Genomic DNA, 19,325 nt, shown 5'->3' on the forward strand with positions numbered 1-19,325 from the left:
CCCCTCAGCTGGCAGCTTTAGGCCTGAAAGCAGCCTACAGGTGATTGTTAGCAGTCTGGACTGTGTCCTGACCTGTGAGGCGTGTCCTCTTTGCAGGAGAATTCCTAGGACGGGATCGTGGGCACGACACCCTGCCAGGGTCGGGCTAGGCAGTGCTTAGCAAGACTCTTATGTTAGGCTACTGGTTCGCTGTTAGCCCTGGGCCAGGCTTTTCCCCCAAAATGTGTGCCGTGTGTGTCACTGACGCTGACACCAGTTCCCAGGATCATTACAGAGGAGGGCAGCAAGGGACAGAGAAGTGAGGTCAAATCGCTCACAGCTATTGAGTCGCTACAATCAATCTGCAAGACAGCCGCTGGGGCCAGACCCAGCACTGTGCAAACTGTGGGAGCTCCTACCCCCACCCCAGGATGGCCAGCTGGAGGGCAGTGGGTGTGGGCGCACCACCCTCCTGCCCTGGCTTCAATGGGTGCACGTGGAAGGGTCCTCTGATCGCCAGTGACTGTCTCCTAGCTGCCCTGGCCTCCCGCGACGCCAATCCCCAGGCGGCCAGGGGCCTGGTGGGGACGGCGGCGCCTGGCAGCGGGGGATTTGGGTGCGCTGACTGGGCCGCCCAGCCGGGGGTGGATCTGGGTCCTCGGCCCGCCCGCCCTCCCGGCATGCCCCGCTGCTGGCCGCTGCGGGTAGCACTCGGACTTGGCCTTGGGGGACCGCGGGGAGCTGGCGAACCCCGGATCCTCAGTTGAGGTGGGTGAGCAAGCGGGGCGTGTGGTGTGTGGCGGGAAGGCTCTCTGTGGGCTGCCAGGACATTGCTTTGTTCTGTCCGGCGGAAACGGAGCAGCGCGCAAGTTGGGGACCAAACTTGAGCGCGCGTGTCAGCCTTCCCGGGGGGGAGGCGGGGCGGCAGGAGAGTCAAGGAAGGGAGAGAGGGTTGGATCCTGATGGGTTTAGAATCAAATGGAGGAGGAGGGCAAGAGGGAGATGGAGCGAGAAAGAGAGATCGAGGGAGAGAGGAAAAGTCACAGAGATACAGAGAACATACAAAGAAAGAAAAGCGCACAAAGGAACGCCCACACAGAGGAATCGCAGAAGGCGGCTGAGGGAAAGTTCAAGAAAGCAGACCTCAGAAAAACACTCTGAAACTACTGGAAAAGAGAGAAGAGAAAGTGGCACTCTCACGCGGGGTGGTGGTGGTGCTTGGAGAAATGGGGGGCATGGGAGAGAGGGTATGAGGAGCCTGGAGAAGGGGATACATTGGAGGAAATCATCTAGAAAGGGAGACATAAATCAGGAGGAAAGAAAAGGATTAACACGGCTAGTCAGGGAAGGACAGTACAGACAGTGTCTAGAGAAACTGAGGCAAACGTTGTTCCTTCACCTTCCTGCTTTCCCAACAGAGGTATAAGATAAAAAAAAAAAAACCAAAAACCAAAAAACAAACAAACAAAAACAGAGAGAGCAGCTTTTGCAGACATTTCGCGCGGAGGAAGCTTCCTTGGCAATTTAAGCCAGTTAAGTCTCTGCTCTGTTTACCCATCCCTCAAAATTCAGCTCAATCATCCCCAGGTCTGCGAAGGAGGCTTTTCTAGAAAGTGCCATGCAAATGCAATCTCTTTATTATCCAAGTCTGCACATAGCCCATCAACACAGCTGAATCCTCTTCCCCACCAGTTCATTGGCACGGGGTCGGGTCGGGGCTGTGTCTTCTCATCTCTAGTGTTCAGAATTCAGTGTTGCAATGCAGATGGTCAATGCGTGCTCCCTGAGTGACCGTCAAGAGAGTTTGAATTCTCAGAGATAAGCACTGCACATAGACTAAGTACAAATGGAAGGAACTGACTGGCCTGGGGTCATACAGACTGCCGGGGCAGAGCACTCCTCTTTTGTAGGTGAAGAAATTAAACCAGGGAGGGAGGAGACTTTTTCAAAGGGATGCCTATGGTAGGCCTGCCCCGAAAGGATGCTGTGAAGACCACTTCTCTGAGATGCTCGGGCCTGAGTTACCCTGATAGGCTGAGTCACCCTGCAGTAAGAAATGTCTCATGTTCAGGATGTTGGTCCCATAGGATTACATCATATAATGACATCATAGCTGGTCTTAGTTTGTGTAAGTTCAGCTTTGCGTTTGACAATGGCCACAACACCCGGCAATACGTTTCTCAGGACAGAAGTGTGTTGTTAAGCCATACCTGTTGTAGGTGTGAAAGAACCTGCCAGATGATGCTAGGCAAGGAATACTCCACACTGCTTGTAAGTTTCCAACTCTGAAAGTCAGAACCCGTCGCAGAGTTTTCATTCTTCCTTAGAAAGGAAAAGGAAGGTGACTGTTGGTTTCACTTTGGACGGGTAGCTTTCTGCTGGCCAGCTATGTAGACTTGGGCAACTCCTTAACCTCCTGGAATCTCACTTTCTTCACCATAAAGTAGAGATACCCCATACGATGGTTGCTAGACAAGTTAACACATCCGGAGTGTCTGACACAGAGGAGCTCCTTGCTGAGTACAACCTTCTTCCGCCATGGTATTATTTCACATACATGTAACGTGCAATCATCATGGCCGGTGCAAATGTGTCCCAAGCTTCAAAAGTTAGCTCATTTTAACCAGAAAATAACCACTTACCATAAAAGACAAGGGGAATTCAGGCGTAGTCTAGGATGCCCTTGGGTTTGCAGGTGACTTGAGGGAGCCTTGCTACCCTCTCCATTCTCACTGGCCATTTCCAGCAGGTAAGATCTGGCTGCCCCTCCCCTCCACCTGCCTCATCATTACCAGGCCTGCTTGACTCTATGTTCTCTCCAGCTTCCACCCGCTCAGAGGATGTGAGTGGACTGCAGCTGGGAGCCCCTGGAAGCATGGAGACTGTGGTGATCGTTGCCATAGGTGTGCTGGCCACCATTTTCCTGGCCTCGTTTGCTGCTTTGGTGGTGGTCTGTAGGCAGCGCTACTGCCGGCCTCGAGACCTACTGCAGCGCTATGATTCCAAGTGAGTAGACTGTGGTGGGTCGGGGGTGCGTTGGGGTGGGGAGCTGACAACAGGAAGCCAGAGGGACAGAAGGAATTTGGAGCTGGCCACTTCTGCCCAGCTTTTCCCTCTTTTAAGTGGTTCCTGCAGGCTCCACTTCATGCTCTAAAAACTCCAGAGCTTAAGAACGTTCCTTAAGGACACCGCATCCTGAGGCACCTCTTTCTCTGTTCATTCAGTCATGGAGAAGTCACTGAATGTGTTCACCTGACACGAAAGCCACTTTTCCATGCTAGCTAGCTACCTCATTTGTCAGGGGGATGAGCCAAAGACATCTCCAGCCAAAACCCTGGGAACAGACATCTAATGCCCACACTTAAGCCACACACTCAAGCAACAGGTGTTCCAGATCGTGCAGCCCCAACACGGGGTGCTCCTTGCACAGCCCATTTCCTTCTTCGTCATGCCTTGTTGGGTGAAATCTGATTTTGTGAGTAAGGCCAGTTTAGGGACTTTGAGCAGAGAAAGCTATAAGGGTGTTAACGACCAAACTTAGGGTTCTGGTGTTTACCTTAACTCTGTCAGCATCTCTTGTGAATGCCCATTTATATGTCCCCGGAAGGCTCTGCTTTGCAAAGAATGTCCTAACAGTGGCTATCCCTTCCAGGCCTATTGTGGACCTCATTGGTGCTATGGAGACCCAGTCTGAACCCTCCGAGTTAGAGCTGGATGATGTTGTCATCACCAACCCCCACATCGAGGCCATTCTGGAGAATGAAGACTGGATTGAAGATGCCTCGTAAGGCGCCAGGGAACTTTGGCTTTCTAGTCCTTTGGGATGGCCAAGGGACTTCTGGGTACCTTCAAGAACACTCCAGAGCTCCTCCCCCGCCCTCACCATGAGGGATGTCAGCATAGGGCATGACAGTGTTTGTTCTTGTTCTGTTCCTCTCACTTTGTAGACTTGAAAACCCAGGCAGTAAGACGTGTGGCAGGCATCATTATAACGTCCCTAGTGTGGTTGGGTTATTCTTGGACTGCCTGAGGATTTTTGAGTCAGCCCCAGGCAACCTTTGCTTTCAGTGTCCCAGGGAGGGCTGTCCATTTAACAGGACAGGTCTTTGAGACCCGTGTATCACTTCTTTTCATTATCCTTTTATCTTGTTGTTTACTGATGCACGCTTTTGAGGTGCATATACAGGGTATGCGGCCAGGCCCTGCAGACATCAAAATGACAGGAGCTAGAACTGGACCCAAGCCAGTGTCATAGAGGCTTTAGGGGGTCTCTGTGTGTGGGAGTTAGCAGGGTTCAGGTCTGCTAGGGTAAGAAGATCAATGTAGTTTTGAGGAAACATGTCCCAGAGGGGTGCATTTTAAAAGATGTTTAAAATTGTGCTTGTGTTTCATGTTGACATTTTCATACATGTATATCATGTATTTTAATCATCTCCCATCTTCCTCCTACTTCTGTGATACCTTTCTCTTCCTAAGTAGCCTTCCTAATATCTCCTTCTTTCATGTCCTGTGTGTGTGTGTGTGTGTGTGTGTGAGAGAGTGAGAGCGAGAGCGAGAGCGAGAGCGAGAGAGAGAGAGAGAGAGAGAGAGAGAGAGCGCACCCCATTTAGTTGCTTATAGGAGCATGGCCATCCCAATAGTGGCCTCGCAACCAACTAAGAAAATGTCTCTCCTTTTCCTCTACTTAACAACCACTAACTGCTTATAAGCCCTTGTAGAGCATGGGGCCTGGTAAGCCCCTCCCCTGAGTAGGTGCCTTTTGACTTGGGTTTGCGAAGGGGAACTCACCAGGCTGAGCCTAAGGGAGAGGACATGTTGGACACTTGGCAGGTGGTGACCGAACTGGCTGGAGGAGTGGGTTGGATGTGTATGCTATAGCACTGGGGAATTCTGCTTGGAGGTGGTACTGGCTGAAGAACAGAGTGGGGAGCTGGAAGGGATTGGGCACCTTAGAGCAGCACTGACACGTTCCTCTTGTCTCCTCAGGGGCCTCATGTCCCACTGCATCGCCATCTTGAAGGTAATACTCTGATTTCCCTGTGAGGTCAAGGGCTGTTGCTGGAGCACCACAGGTGCACATGGAGTTGACCTTGCAGTGGTCCCTTGTTAGCCTCGTGCTGTATTTCTACTGTGCGCTGCTATCTCTCCCTGTCAGGTCTGTTTCACATTAGCGTTCTAAATATCCTCTTTGGGCTTTTTCCCAATCTGGTTCTCTTCACACAGTGACTTATGGAAAGGACAGATTGTGGGGGGGGTGTCCAGTAATAATTTTACCAACCATGGGGAAGGCTGGGTATCTGAGGTCATGGAGCTGCCACATCAAGGCTTCCCACGGGATCCTTTATTAATTCCGAGCTCCGTCCAGGGAATGCATCCTGTATTTGGATTTCTGTTACCTTAGGATTTCCCCTGACTTCCTTGGTGAAAAAAGTCAAACGGGACAATCAGAGTTACAAAAACCAGAATCCCAAATTACAACTTCTACTTGAAGGCAGACTTTGGTCTTTGAAGGCCGGAATCTTCCAAAGATTACATCCAATTTACACGGTAGCCATCTGCATAGTTCCAGCACTCATTTCGCAACTCTTGCCTGATATTATTTCTCCTAATAGAATAATAACAACGTGCAAATATTTAACAAAATGCAAATATGAGTTTCTGCACATCAACAACCTTATCTCTTTGTCTACTAATTATTCAGTATTTCAAAAGAGACAACTCGATCTTTTCTCTAGGGTCACTCAGTACAGGATATTAAAAAGCCCTTTATTGGCTTCTTCTTTGGCTATCTCTGTAGGAAACTGTTGCCTCAGAATCAGGAAGCTCCTTGGATGTCTAAGTATGGCTGCACATGCAGATGTGGTTGTAGGCAAAGGTAGATAGGTTCACAGACTAGAGCAGTAAACCATATTACATTTCCTTTTGCCCAGACATGGTATGTCCTGGGCTTTGTTTTCCTCCCGTCCTTTTCCATCAAAGGGGGACGGCCTGCTTCTTGGATTGGGGAGCTTAGGTAAAGAAAAGGGCTTCTGAACTTCCTCTTAAAGACCCCCAGCATGTCTTTGCTCCATCATCTCCCCTATAGTAGGAGTGTGGAGAGTGGGGGAATCTTCCTTCCCAGTGGCCTCTTGACCATTCTTTTTCCTGCTTCCCAGCCCCAAGTACCAGCAGGCAGTGGGGCTTCTTTGCAGGGATAGAGGCATGCTTGGTTTGGGCATGAGGGAATACAGAAAGGGGCCACAAGCTTTGGAGCTGGCCAGTAGTGTGGGAGGAAGAGGAAGAAGCCCATGTGTTGTCATCTTGCCTTTGGCCTACTTTTTCCGGAGCCTTTTATTTTATCATCACCCAGACAGAGGTACTAATAACTCCCACCCTCGAAAACCGTCAACATAGGTGCCATTATCGGAGAATGCGCCTAAAGGAAACAGTTGCCCTTTGCCCGGCCCTGTTTCTGTGAGCACCCCACTGGAGATACTATCCATTTAGAAGTCTAAGTCGTGAGGTGATAGAAAGTATTCCCCCAAATCAAGGTGGTAAAATTGGAGCGCGTGATTTTTTTCTTAGATGGATTATTCCAGCTTAGTCCTCAATGGTCTGAAGTTCTGCCCTTGATATGAGCGCCCCTCCCCACCCCACAGCTACCACCCAGGCTATTCGCTTTTGCCTCTTTCCACCCCATTTCCTCTCATCACTAGGGTAGGAGCCAGCTTAGTGGCGGTGCCCAGGGTGGGGCCGTGTTTATATTTGTCAGGGTGCCAGAACCTTTGGTGTGGGGGTGGGGAGCCAGGTCACCTCCATCACCTCTTGTCTCCTTGTTATGTTAGATTTGTCACACACTGACAGAAAAACTTGTTGCCATGACAATGGGTTCTGGGGCCAAGATGAAGACGTCGGCAAGTGTCAGCGACATCATCGTGGTGGCCAAACGGATTAGCCCAAGGTGAGCGGTCAGTGGATGTCAGGTCCCACACTCCACAGGGGAAGCTGAGGTAGCCAGCAAGGCTAAGCACCCACTGCTTTATTTATTTTTTTAATTTTTTTTTATTTATTATATATAAGCACACTGTAGCTGTCTTCAGACACACCAGAAGAGGGCATCAGATCTCATTACAGATGGTTGTGAGCCACCATGTGGTTACTGGGATTTGAACTCAGGACCTCTGGAAGAGCAGTCAGTGCTCTTAACCACTGAGCCATCTCTCCAGCTCCCGCACCCACTGCTTTAAACAGTAGGTCTGCAGTCTCTGTTATCGAAACTGCCTACTATGTATACTGTATATACTATATATACTGTGTATACAGAGCTGCCTACCATGGGCATTCCTAAGCTGAGGTGGTTTAACAGTTCAGTATAACTGGGCTGACAGTCTGTGGCTCTACTGACAGCTCCTGCCCTTACCTGGTCAGCCTCCCTTCCCTTGCTACGCTGTGGCAGTCAGCCGGCACATTTCCCACTGAATCCTATGCTACATCTCCAGTGACTTTGCAGTCGTGCCCTTAGATCCAAGCCCCTAGGTATACTGGGGACTGGTTTGGGGGATACCTTCCTTCCATGTTGGCTCTCATTTTCTGCTTGATTCTCAGCCTAGCGCTGGGTGGGAAGGGAAGCCACAGAGCATTCAGACCTCCTGAATTCCTGGCTGTCTGCAAAATCCCCTGTGGGAGGTACCCGGCAGAGCCTCAGTCAACAACTACACCCCCTCAGTTGGACTGGATTTTGCAAAGAAAAATAAAGCCTTTTTCTTAGGGCAAAAGGACGAGCTGAATGCGTGCTGCCACCTGGTGGCTGGTATGTGGATTGGTTATCAAATGACAGATTCCAGGAAAGTGTTCTTATCAGTCACCTGACCCCTCAGCCTTGAATGGCCTCCACTGTGCATTCCTGGTGCCTGGGTTAAGTCACAAACAACCAGGCTTTTCTCTCAAGAGTAACCTAGTAAGGCTCAGGAGGAGCCATGTGGAAGATCCTCTGAGAAATACAAGACTTGGTGTATTTGAACTCTGTCTAGGTTGTCAGTGAGTTGAGAAGCTGAGAGGGAGGATGCAGGCCAGAATAGCTCCTGGCTCTGGAGTTGCCCCATGGGTGTAAATACCTGGTTAGCATCAGCGGCTGCATGAGACACCCCCACCCTTCCAGGCTCCAACTTGTGCCAGGCATGGCGGATGATCTTCCACTATTTTCAGACGGTGTGGTGCTCGTGTCTGCTGGACACTTCCTTGTGCTTTTTATTACTTCTGAGACCCATTCATGGGAATTGGCAGGCCCTGAGGTGCAGATTATAAATGGGGTGTTAGGGTGCTGATTTCTGAGAGGGGACAGGGTTAACTGTGACGAGGTGAGAGTGGGGCATTGCCAGGAGGGCAGAGCTCTCTACAGAGTGCCCCGGACAACCTCCCTCGTGTTTCTTGCCAGACTTTTTCTCTCTTGTTTTCTTCATTTGGGCTCATGAGTTCTCCCTCTGGCTGAAATTTGTCCCCGTGTCCTTCCTGTTTAATTTTCTCCGTCTGTCATGACGATGATTTATTGTTTCAAGGAGAGCAGTTTCTGCCTTGGGCTCTGCAGGGGGGGAAGGGGCTAGCGGGGACACACGCCGAAGATGGTCACGCCTCTGTTCCTGCCATCCAGCTCCTCAGGCCTGAGAGTGAGGGCTGCATAGTTTTCTTGGTGCTTTTAGAAATCAAATTATACAGTTTTTTTTTCTTTGTACCAAGTGATCCTGGGAGCAAAATCTTGCACCCCACAAATTAGAACAGGTATAAATTTAACTTAAAATACTAGCCACAGACTATCCAGGAAGGAAAAAACAGACAGACAGACAGACACACAGACAGACAGACAGACACACACACACACACACAGTGGAGATGTTTGAACTCAAATGGCAACTTTTTTTAATGCTGTATGTCACTGTGTTTGCATCTGTAAAAACACAAAAGTAATAAATATTTATAAAAATTAAACTACTTCAGGAATAGATTTTCTATTCCTAAAGAGAGGTACTCCCTAAGTCCACCCGTCCCAATCTGGGGAGATTAGCCACTGTTAAATGGTGAGCATTCGCTTAGGCCTCCCGCCTTGCATTTCCTAGCTTTGGCTTATCGTTTATGTACGTAAAAGGATACAGCAAGCTCATGCTCGGTCATTACCTTCTCAACTCAGTAGTGATCCCGAGCATCGCGCCACGTGTATAACCTCACACGTTTTTTAACTCCTGGAACAAAAGCAAAACAAAGAGAAGGGATATTTTCCAAGCGGAATCTGAAGTCTTTCTGTTAGACTCAGTCTGGGTGTGCAGAACCAGATGGAGAAAGGACCCCCAGAGAGAGTGGGTGTGCAACACCACCAGAGAAGTCTAGAGTGAGGATGGAAAGAAAGGAGGGAGGAGAGGAGTAAGTAAAATGTTGACCATAGTCCCCATTGCCTCCCCTTAGAGTGGACGACGTCGTGAAGTCAATGTACCCTCCACTGGACCCCAAGCTCCTGGATGCACGGTGAGAGGGAGGATGTGGGACTCCTCTTGTCACATTTCAGGGTCACTGTTCTCAAGCCTGTCAGGTTGGCTACCTGGGTTATTTAGAGAGGGTGTTTTTCCAGATTTCTAACCGCCCCTGGCTCAATGGATTCGTCTCCTTCCATGTTAACAGTGAGCCATTCAGTAAGCCGAGCCTGGCAGGTGACAGAGCCCAGTCTCCTTCCTGAATCCCTAAGATCGAAGTGCAAGCCCTGCATGCTTAGCTCTGCTAACTGTGCCTCCCTGCACTCCACTCCCCGTCCCTCCCTCTGATCTTTGGACTTACCCAGGTGCCACACCTTGCTGGAAGCTCTGCCCAGCGTGGCTGGATGAGGTGAGCCCAGCAACAAAAACATGTAACACGTCAGCCACAGTGGAAGTCACTCCCCATCAGCTGTCTCAGGAACTACTCCTCCTCACCCTCCTCCCCACCCTCCCCTCCCCTCCCCAGAATGTACTCAGCCCATAAAATACCTACCTACTGTCTCCATTTGATTTGTGAGGCTCCCACTGACATGTTGTGTAATGGTTGCCGGGTGGCCAGTAAGTCATGACGTGTCTTGGGTTTCTCTGTCTGCTCCTTGTGCTGCTCAGCTTTCTCTACGGGTTAGCAATCGATAATGGAGCCCTGAACACATCCGGCACACTCACCATATACAAATTATTTCATGGTGAATCTTTCAACCAAAAAGAAAAGAAAGAAGGAAAACAGTAATAACAAAAAACAAAACCCTCCTCCTCAATTTGATTTTCAATTACATTTTCTTTAGTGTTGAATAAGCCAGCCCTGGGCTTATTGATTTGTGATCAGTAAGGGATGCTCACTGAGGAGGGATATATATATATATATATATATATATATATATATATATATATATATTTATGGCCCATCTTTAAGTGGGCAGCATTAGAGATCTGCTCATCCAATTGAACACGTCCAAATTGTTTCATGAAACACTCTTCCGGGAGCGGTTAATGGGTGTGTTGCCGAAAGCCTCTCCCACCATCTGAATACGTTTACCAGCTCTCTGGTTTCCCCACGGAGCTGTGTTAATCTCATTAAAGGCTCTGAGACCTTCTGTTAACTAACCGTGTTTAAGCCAGTCATGCCCCACGTACTTCAGTGCGGATCCACTGTGTTAAGTAACCGCTCATCTTCCAGGGAAGGGTTTCCGGTTTGGGGAACACTAACTTAGAGTGCGCGTTCATTTGGGCTTCTGGGCAAAGTTCTCCACTTTCTACAGAGTCTGATCTTTTTTCTTTTTTCTTTTTTTCCTCCCTAGGACAACCGCTCTGCTCCTGTCCGTTAGTCACTTGGTGCTAGTGACCAGGAATGCCTGCCACCTCACCGGGGGCCTAGACTGGATCGACCAGTCACTGTCTGCTGCGGAGGAGCACCTGGAAGTCCTTCGAGAGGCAGCCCTGGCTTCTGAGCCAGATAAAAGCCTCCCCAACCCCGAAGGCTTCCTGCAGGAACAGTCGGCCATTTAATCATCGTCGAGGCCCTGTTTCTGCCCCTGGGTGAACCTTCTACTTCCTGTACATTTAGTTGTTCTCTAGAGCTCGAGCGGCCAGCCCTGGGTGCAGGGTAAAGCCGAGAGTCTCACGCTGGATGCCTCTGCTGCAGTGGCAAAGAGTGGCTGGAGAGTGGCAGTGTAACACCACGTCTACCGCAGAGCGCAGAAAGCTGCCGGGCTCGCTGCTACATTTTAGTTCATTTAATGTTTCCAAGAAAATCGAGTTGCCCTCTAAGAATCGAGAGGCTTCACATTAAATTAGAATTTCCGGCTTCTGAAAATCAAGGCGGGGCAACAAGGACAATCAGAACTAAGTGGCGGGGTTGAGATTGTTTCTGTATCTTTGGGTGACCCTTGCACTCCCCTTGCTGTTTTGTTTGTGTTTTAGGGCCTGATCCCTGATGTCCCGGAGCTCCCCACTCCCACCCCGCTTCTCTTGTACCTTCTTCCCCTTTCCCATTTGTGTTAGAAGCTGAGGAATACAGAGTTGATTGTTTCCTTTTTTATCACTATGCCTGCAATTTTACTTCACAACCACTAGGCGAATAGTAAACTTGTTCTTCTGTTTTCCTCAAACGTGTGGTTACTGAGTCAAGTGTATTTGTGGGGTATATGGTGGAATGTGTGAGAACTGAGGACAGGTGATGAGGTCCCGAGAATCTTGAAGGTGCTCTGTGTGTGTGTGTGTGTGTGTGTGTGTGTGTGTGTGTGTGTGTGTGTGTGTGTGTGTGTGTGCCCTTTATTTCTGGAATCTCACAAATACTGAAAAATGAAAGGCACTTTTTTTGTTTTTGTTTGTTTGTTTGTTTTTAGTGGTAGCCTTAAATTTGAGATCCCCCAGCCTCAGCTTCTACAGTGCTGGGATCACTGGTATCTAATACCACCCCCACTGAAAATGGGAATTTTTCTGACCTGAGAACTCAGTGGGAGCCAGCTCGAGGCCACATACTCCAGATCATGTGATTTCCATCCCACTCGTTAGGGAAGCTGTAGAATCTTCTTTCCACATTTCCAGAAGCAGCCTTGCTCTTGGATGCTGGGGCTGACTCGCTGTTGCCAGGGTCCTGTCTCTGTCATTAAGCATGGTTGGAGCAACCTCTGACCTCATTTTAGTTTTCTCTGCTATAACTCAAGTCAGCAAGCGCTTTTAGCTTGATATTGGGGTACCAGGAACTCAGCCCTTAGTCCAGGATCGTGTTTGTTTGTGGTTGGCATATCCATTCTCTCCTGGCAAGAAAGCAGCTCTGACCAGCACAGTATGTACCCAGGAGGAGCAACCAGAATTACCCTTTTAGATTTCAAGGTGGATTCCAGGAGAAGCCTGTTAGATGTCTCCTCCCATCAATCCTAAAAGTGTTATGCAGTTAACTCCTTGCTGCTGGAAGCTGTGGCTGGGAAATGTCCGAAAAACAAAAACAAAACAAAACAAAACAAAAAACCCATTCTGCCTTTTTCACTTAAGGCCTCCACAGACAGTTCTCACAGCCTGACTTTTGTCTTCTTTCTTCTCACTTTGAGACCCAATTGCCTCACTGTACATCTGAGGCTGCAATGGCTGCCACTGTGGTAAATGTCCTCTGCACTTGAACCCTTGTCTTGAGCTCGAGAGAAGCAAGTCTAAATTGGGATCTCAGTTGCCATTTACTCTGGGTAGAGGATGGGGATGGGGCGCTCTTGAGTTCTTTAAGGTATTATCTGCCATTGCTTACCTTTCCTGAGCCTGGGAGGTCTGTTAGCCATCACAGTATACCTTCTGTCAGGAGGACAGATTGCTCAGGACCTGAGGAGTGTCTGGGGTTGGGGGAGGAGAGGAAAGGAGAGAGGTTGTGTGTGTGTGTGTGTGTGTGTGTGTGTCTGTCTGTCTGTCTGTCTGTCTGTGAGTGTGTGTGCTCATGCATGTGCACATGCACTCGTGTGTGCATGCACAAACATGTTTTGGCACAGGCTAACTTTTTCAGTGCTGTGCAAACAAAAAGCCTCTGTAACCTGTATTAGGACCTGGGCAACAGCAAGCCAGTTCCAGCTACACCTTTGGGGTAGAGGGTGACCCCACTCCTCCTGACCCTTGGGGATCTTGCCCGAGTCAATGCTCACTTTGGAAAGGATGGGTGGTAAGTGTGGATCTCAGGAATGTCTCTGCTGGGTGTGGCTTGCCAGATAGCAGATGCATCTCGAGTCCCCAGCTTAGTAGTGTCTGTGGAAATGGTGATAGAGCCATTCTCCCATGATTCCATCCTCTCTCACCCTAGGTCCGCTGGCCTCAAACTAATGAAGAGGCTCCAAAGGAATAGGAATCCAGCGAGACTTGAAGTCAGAATTTGGTTTGAGTTTGTGCCTGGCCCTTTGCTATGGGAGCTGGGACGAGTTCCTTAGCCTCTACGGCCATTAGCTTTTCTTATCTGTAAAGTCAAGGTTGCTGCTTCTTACTGTGGTGTGGCAATCAAATGAGATGGGCTGTATGGGATGTCCAGCTGTGCCCCTGGCCCTGACTAGCCAGTGTCAACTCTGCCGTCCTGACAAGGCTCTGATCACAGGTGACTCCAGAGACATCGCTCTAGTTACCATGGCTGTGTTCTCGCATCCACGCCATGTGTGAGCGAACCAGCTGAGTGGCCAAAAGTGTAAAGCAGGGCACTGGGGAAGTGGCTGGCTCGGTCTATGAAGCACTTGCCAAACTGGCATAAGAGGGTGAATTTGGATCCCCAGAAACCATGTAAAAAGTTGGTGGGTGTGGCATACATCTAGAGGGTGTGGCACACATCTGGAGCAGGGGGAGGACAGAGATCACTGGCCAGTCAGCCTAGCCAAATTGGGGGGCTCTGGGTTCAGAAATAGACCCTGTCTCAAAAAATAAGCAAAATGGAGGTCAATGGACATCAACCTCTGGGCTCTACAGTTCACAAGCACCTTCATGCGCTCATACTTGCACACATGCGTGTACACACACACACACACACAAACACACACACACACACACACACACACACACACACACACACACACACACAGGGAGAATAGTTTAGTCTTATTCCGGCCCACCCTTAGAATATTTAGGTCACCAAGACCTTCACATTAATGGCTCCACAGTAGTCTTTTAATGTTCAATGGACTCAAACCTATATTCCTCCCAGAAAACCTCCACCATCTGTAAAATCTATGGGACACTCTTCTTGGCTTATAACTCGCCCTGGTGCTCTCTGAACCTCTTCATTCTGGGGCTTCCTTATCTCCTAAGGCTGTGCCCACTGGGGCCTGGAAAATGGCTCCAAGTTCTAAGGCCCTGAGTTACCTTCTGACCTTGGAAATTTGGAGATTTATCAGATAAAGAATTTTCACCCAGTGTCTATCTCTGTCTTTTTTTCTTTTTAAAGATTTCTTTTCTTCCCTTTCTTTCTCTCTCTCTCTCTCTCTCTCTCTCTCTCTCTCTCTCCCCCTTCCTTCCTTCCTTCCTTTCTTTCTTTCTTTCTTTCTTTCTTTCTTTCTTTCTTTCTTTCTTTCTTTCTTTCTTTCTTGTATACATGTACACTGTTACTCTCTTCAGACACACCAGAAGAGGGCATCAGATCCCATTACAGATGATGTGAGCCACCATGTGGTTGCTGGGAATTGAACTCAGGACCTCTGCAAGAGCAGTCAGTGCTCTTAACTGCTGAGCCATCTCTCCAGCTCCCCCTTCCTCATCCTTCTATTATGCAATCTCTGAGGGAGGTATACTGCACTAGATGCTGGGGACATGGGACAAAAGGCACGAGCTGTGCCCTTAAGGAGCAAGAGAAACGTAGGAGCAGCTGGCAGAATCAGGACCGAAGCTGAAGCTGTAATGGAAGGGCTCTCTTAAGACATTGCACTGGTGGTTGGGGATTTAGCTCAATGGTAGAGTGCTTGCCTAGTAAGCACAAGGCCCTGGGTTCAGTTCTCAGCTCCGGGGGGGGGGGGGGGTAAAAAAAAAAAAAAGACATTGCACTGGTTGTCAACTGACACAAGCTAAAATGAGGTGGGAAGAGAGAACCTCAGTGGAAAAAGTGTCCCCACCAGACTGGCCTGTAGGCAAGATTGTGGGACTTTTCCTAGTTCTTCTTGATTGGTGTGAGAGGGCCCAGGTCCAGCCCATTGTGGGTGGGGCCACTCTCGGGCAGGCGAGCCTGAGTTCTATAAGAAAGCCGGCTGAAGAAGCTCTAAGGAGTAGTTCAGTCAGCAACACTCTTTCTTTGCTCCTGCCTTGAGCCCTGACTTTCCTGGATTGGATGATGGACCACAAACTGTTAAGAGGAAATACACCTTTTCTCTCGAAGATACTTTTGATTAGTGTTTTTGTTTTGTTATTAATCGCAGCAACAGAAACTATGACTAAGACAACCATAGGGAGGCACATGGGTTCCAAAGCAGGGAAAGGACATATGGGGAGGGGGGCAGAATCCAGGAAGTTGCCCATGCCCAGGAGAATGGAGATGTAGCCCAGGCATCCCAGACAGCATAGAAGGGCCAGGGGCCAAGAGAGCATGGCAAGCCTGGGAGATGCAGGTGCCTGGGAACTGGGCAGGATAGAAGGACATCAGAAAGGCCATTTTAAGTGATATTAAGGACCCAGTGCCTCATCTTGATTATAAAAGGGGCACTATAGAAAGATGTGAAGCAGAGGGATGACATGGTCACATTTGCAATTTAGAAAGACAGAAACTATGGCCCTGGGCTCCAGGACTCTGATACTTACCTGATGCCCCGGAAAGCTTGCATTCTCACAAGCCTAGAAGGCTTAGAACTGCATCACAGTTTAAAGGCAGCTGGGAAGCTTGTTTAGAACAAAGCAGAGGGGCTAGACAGCAGAACTAGACATACTGTAATGTCTGCTTGTGGTGCTCGGGGCCTCTGTCCAGACACTTATGACCAGTGCTGAGCATTGAAGCAAAACCAACTCCATTTTGCCTCAGCCCATTTGTACCGCTCTGTTCATTTTTGTAATTTGTGGTACTGGCAATGGTACCAAGGGCTTTATCAGCGCAAGGCAAGCATGCTACTATTGTACCACACTCCCCAGCCCAGCTTATTTGTGTGTATGTGTATGTTCAATGTGTGTGCAGGTGTGCATGTGTGTGCATGTGTGTGCGTGTGTGTGCATGCATGAGTATGCATGCATGAGTGTGTATGCATATATATGAATATGCACCAGAGGTTTCAGGAGCTGTTTACCTTGATTCTTGTTTGGATTTTTTTTTTTTTGCCTGGGACTTTGGTGATTAGGCTAGACTGGCCAACCAAGAAGCTCCAAGGACATCTGCCTGTCTCCATCTTCCCAAGTGTGGGGATTAAACGTGTGCGCTGCTAAAAAGGTTTTTTTTTTTCTTTTTTCTTTTTTTAAAATTCGGGTGCTAGAGATTGAGCTCAGGTCCTCATGCTTGCTTTTGCTGACTTAGCTACCTCCCCAGCCCTAACTTACACTCTTATTACTCCCATTTTTCAGGGAATGAGACCAAGGCTGGCCTGGAGAGCTCTATTGCTTTTCGTGGCGAAGAAAAATCAGAGTGGGAGCTTCATCTCCCGGGTTATTATTATTATTATTATTATTATTATTATTATTATTATTTATCAGTACTGCTCTCCACCTGGGCGCAGCAGGTAGGGAAATGACAATAACAGAATACTAGAAACAGAAGTGGGAGAGCGATCGGAGAGTCATTCTCCCCTGCTTCCAATACTTTTCATTAAAATAATGGCAGCTGTGACCCAGGGATTAATTTCATGGCCTATTGTAGGTTACAACCCATAGGATGATGGAACATGGGTTTGAAATGAGGGCTGGGGAGTGAATGGGGGATTTCTTCTCTATCCAAAGGCGTTTAATTTTATCCATTTTTAAGTAAAACTCACATTTACCAGCACAGTGGCGAAAAATTTATGGTGCAAAATGGAATCGCTAATTTATTAGATGATTGATTAGTTCAGAGTCATCTGTTGAGCATCTCTCCTGGATTAGGCTCAGGGATACAGGAAAGAATAAAAACGTAATGCCTCTCACGAGACCCATATAATCTAAGGTGGACAGAACGCTATAAAGAGTCATTCTCGATATTGCCTAGGAAGGAAAGGGGTGTGTGGTAAGAGTGCAGGGCAGGAGTGCCAAGCCCAGCTCGGGAGTTTCTCCAAGGTGGTGACTTCTAAAGTCACCTCACCTCCACCAGGTGTTGCAGATCAAACCCAGGACTTGGGTACAAGTCAAAGAATGGGTGTCAGCAGAAGATGGGTGTCCAGGGAAGGTGCAAAGAAGCAGGCAGAGCATCCAGGAAAACAATGCAGACAGGCGTGGCATTCCATAGGAGATCAAGGTGTTACAATTGTATCCTCACTCAAGCATCATGTGGGAGGAATGGCATGCAGGGGGTAAGCCAAGACAGGGAGACATGGACTAGAGCCTGAAGAGTCTTCTGGAACCTGCAAATTCTTGGCACTTCTAGATCAGTGGTTCTCAACCTATGGGTCACGACCCCCTTGGAGAGTTGAATGACCCTTTCACATGGGTCACCCAAGACCACCAGAAAACACAGATATATTCATTATGGTTCATAACGGTAGCAAGGTTACAGTGATGAAGTAGCAGTGAAAATAATTTTATGGTTGGCGGTCACTTCAACATGAGGAACTGTATGAAAGTGTCACAGTGGTAGGAAGGCTGAGAGCCACCATTCTAGATGGTAGCAAAATACTGAAAGTTGAAAAGGACTTCCTTGGGATGCTTGCCTATAAACCCAGCATTCTGGGCTGAGGAGGCTGAGGCTACGGGCTCAGGAATTCGAAGCCAGCCTGTGTTACACAATGAAACTTTGTCTCAAAAACCAACCAAAGAAACCAACAACAAATAGTTTCTTATTGTTTCTTGGCGTGGTGGTTTGAAAAGAATGTCCCCCATAAACTCATATATTTAAATACTTAGCCACCATTTGGCAGAACTGTTTAAGAAGGATTGGGAGGAGTGGCCTTGCTGGAAGAGGTGTTACTTTGGGTGGGCTTGGAGATTTCAAAAGCCCACACCATTCCCGGTTAGCTCATTCTCTTTCTGCCTATTGTTTGTGGATCAGGTCTAAGCTTTCAACTACTGCCCCAATGCCATGCCTGCCTGATGCCATGCACTCCACCATGGTAATCAACAGATGGCTCTGACCCTCTGGGACTGTGAGCCCCCAATTCAATGCTCTTTGTTTTAAGTTACTCTGGCCATTGTATTTTGTCCCATCAATAGAAAAGTTCCTAAGCCACTTGGGAAGCAGCAAAGGAATGCTGTGTTCTTACCAGCCTCACCCCTCACCCCCACCTTGCAGATCAAACCCAGGGCCTTGTACAAGCCAGACAAGCATTCAAACACTGAACAGTATCTCTAGGCTTTTGCCTCTAACGCCCTGATTTGGTAGGTGAATGATGGGAAGCATTATACGAATTTGCATGTCCCCGAGGACTGCTGCAGTTAAAGATTTTTCGTGTGTTTATTAAGCTATCTGTACATAGTCCTGCCCTTTGCCCGTTTTCCCACTGGGATTTTGGTATTTTTCTTATCGATTTATATGAGCTCTTTATATTTGAGGGATAACAACCTTTCATCATATTTATTGCACAGACTTTCCCCAGCCTTGTCATTTGCTTTTTAGTTTGGTTTGGAATGGCTTCTGACTCGCAGAAGTTTTTAATTTGGTGTAGACCAATGCATTGATTTTCTTTCCCTTAGTGATTTCTTCTATTACTTTTATGCTTACAGAATTCTTCCTCATTCAGAGATCAAATAAATATCGCTGAAATGTTTGAAGCAGGAGTGTGCCATGGAGGATGATGGATAGCAATATTCACAGGTTGGATGTAGCAACAAGAAAAACAAAACAGTAAATTCATCTGGGATAGGAGAAACCAAATTGTCTTTTATCCCCACCAAACTTGTCAGAGTGATAGGTGGGAACTGTTAGGGGTAAAAGGAAGGTTGAAAGAGCAGAGGGCAAGTAGAATGAAGCTGTAGGGGCTGGAAGGTGGGAGCCATACATGGGAGGAGCCGTGTGTGTGTGTGTGTGTGTGTGTGTGTGTGTGTGTATGTGTGTGTGTGTGTGTGAGAGAGAGAGAGAGAGAGTATGAGAAAGAGTGTTTGTGTGTGTGTGTGTGTGTGTGAAAGAGTGTGAGTATATGAGAAAGTGTGTGTGTGTGTGTGAATGTGTGTGGTATGTGTGAGGGTGTGTGTGGTATGTGTGAGGGTGTGTGAATGTGTGTGATGTGTGTGAGGGTGTGTATGAATGTGTGTGGTGTGTGAGGTGTGTGTGTGTATGAGAATGTGTGTGGTATGTGTGAG

General features: G+C 48.3%; 1 protein-coding gene across 1 annotated transcript; it reads left to right on the forward strand.

Moving 5' to 3' along the window:
• The first annotated feature begins 672 nt into the window (after positions 1 to 672).
• Positions 673 to 11,584, forward strand: Tmem98 (transmembrane protein 98). Its single transcript, NM_001007672.1, has 7 exons — positions 673 to 747; positions 2,802 to 2,985; positions 3,632 to 3,763; positions 4,966 to 4,999; positions 6,804 to 6,919; positions 9,412 to 9,471; positions 10,775 to 11,584. The coding sequence occupies exons 2-7, from the start codon at positions 2,855 to 2,857 to the stop codon at positions 10,980 to 10,982; spliced, it is 681 nt and encodes a 226-aa protein (NP_001007673.1). The 5' UTR covers positions 673 to 747; positions 2,802 to 2,854; the 3' UTR covers positions 10,983 to 11,584.
• Positions 11,585 to 19,325: the final 7,741 nt, after the last annotated feature.

Source organism: Rattus norvegicus, chromosome 10, assembly GCF_036323735.1.
Source record: "Rattus norvegicus strain BN/NHsdMcwi chromosome 10, GRCr8, whole genome shotgun sequence".
Taxonomy (NCBI): Eukaryota; Metazoa; Chordata; class Mammalia; order Rodentia; family Muridae; genus Rattus; species Rattus norvegicus.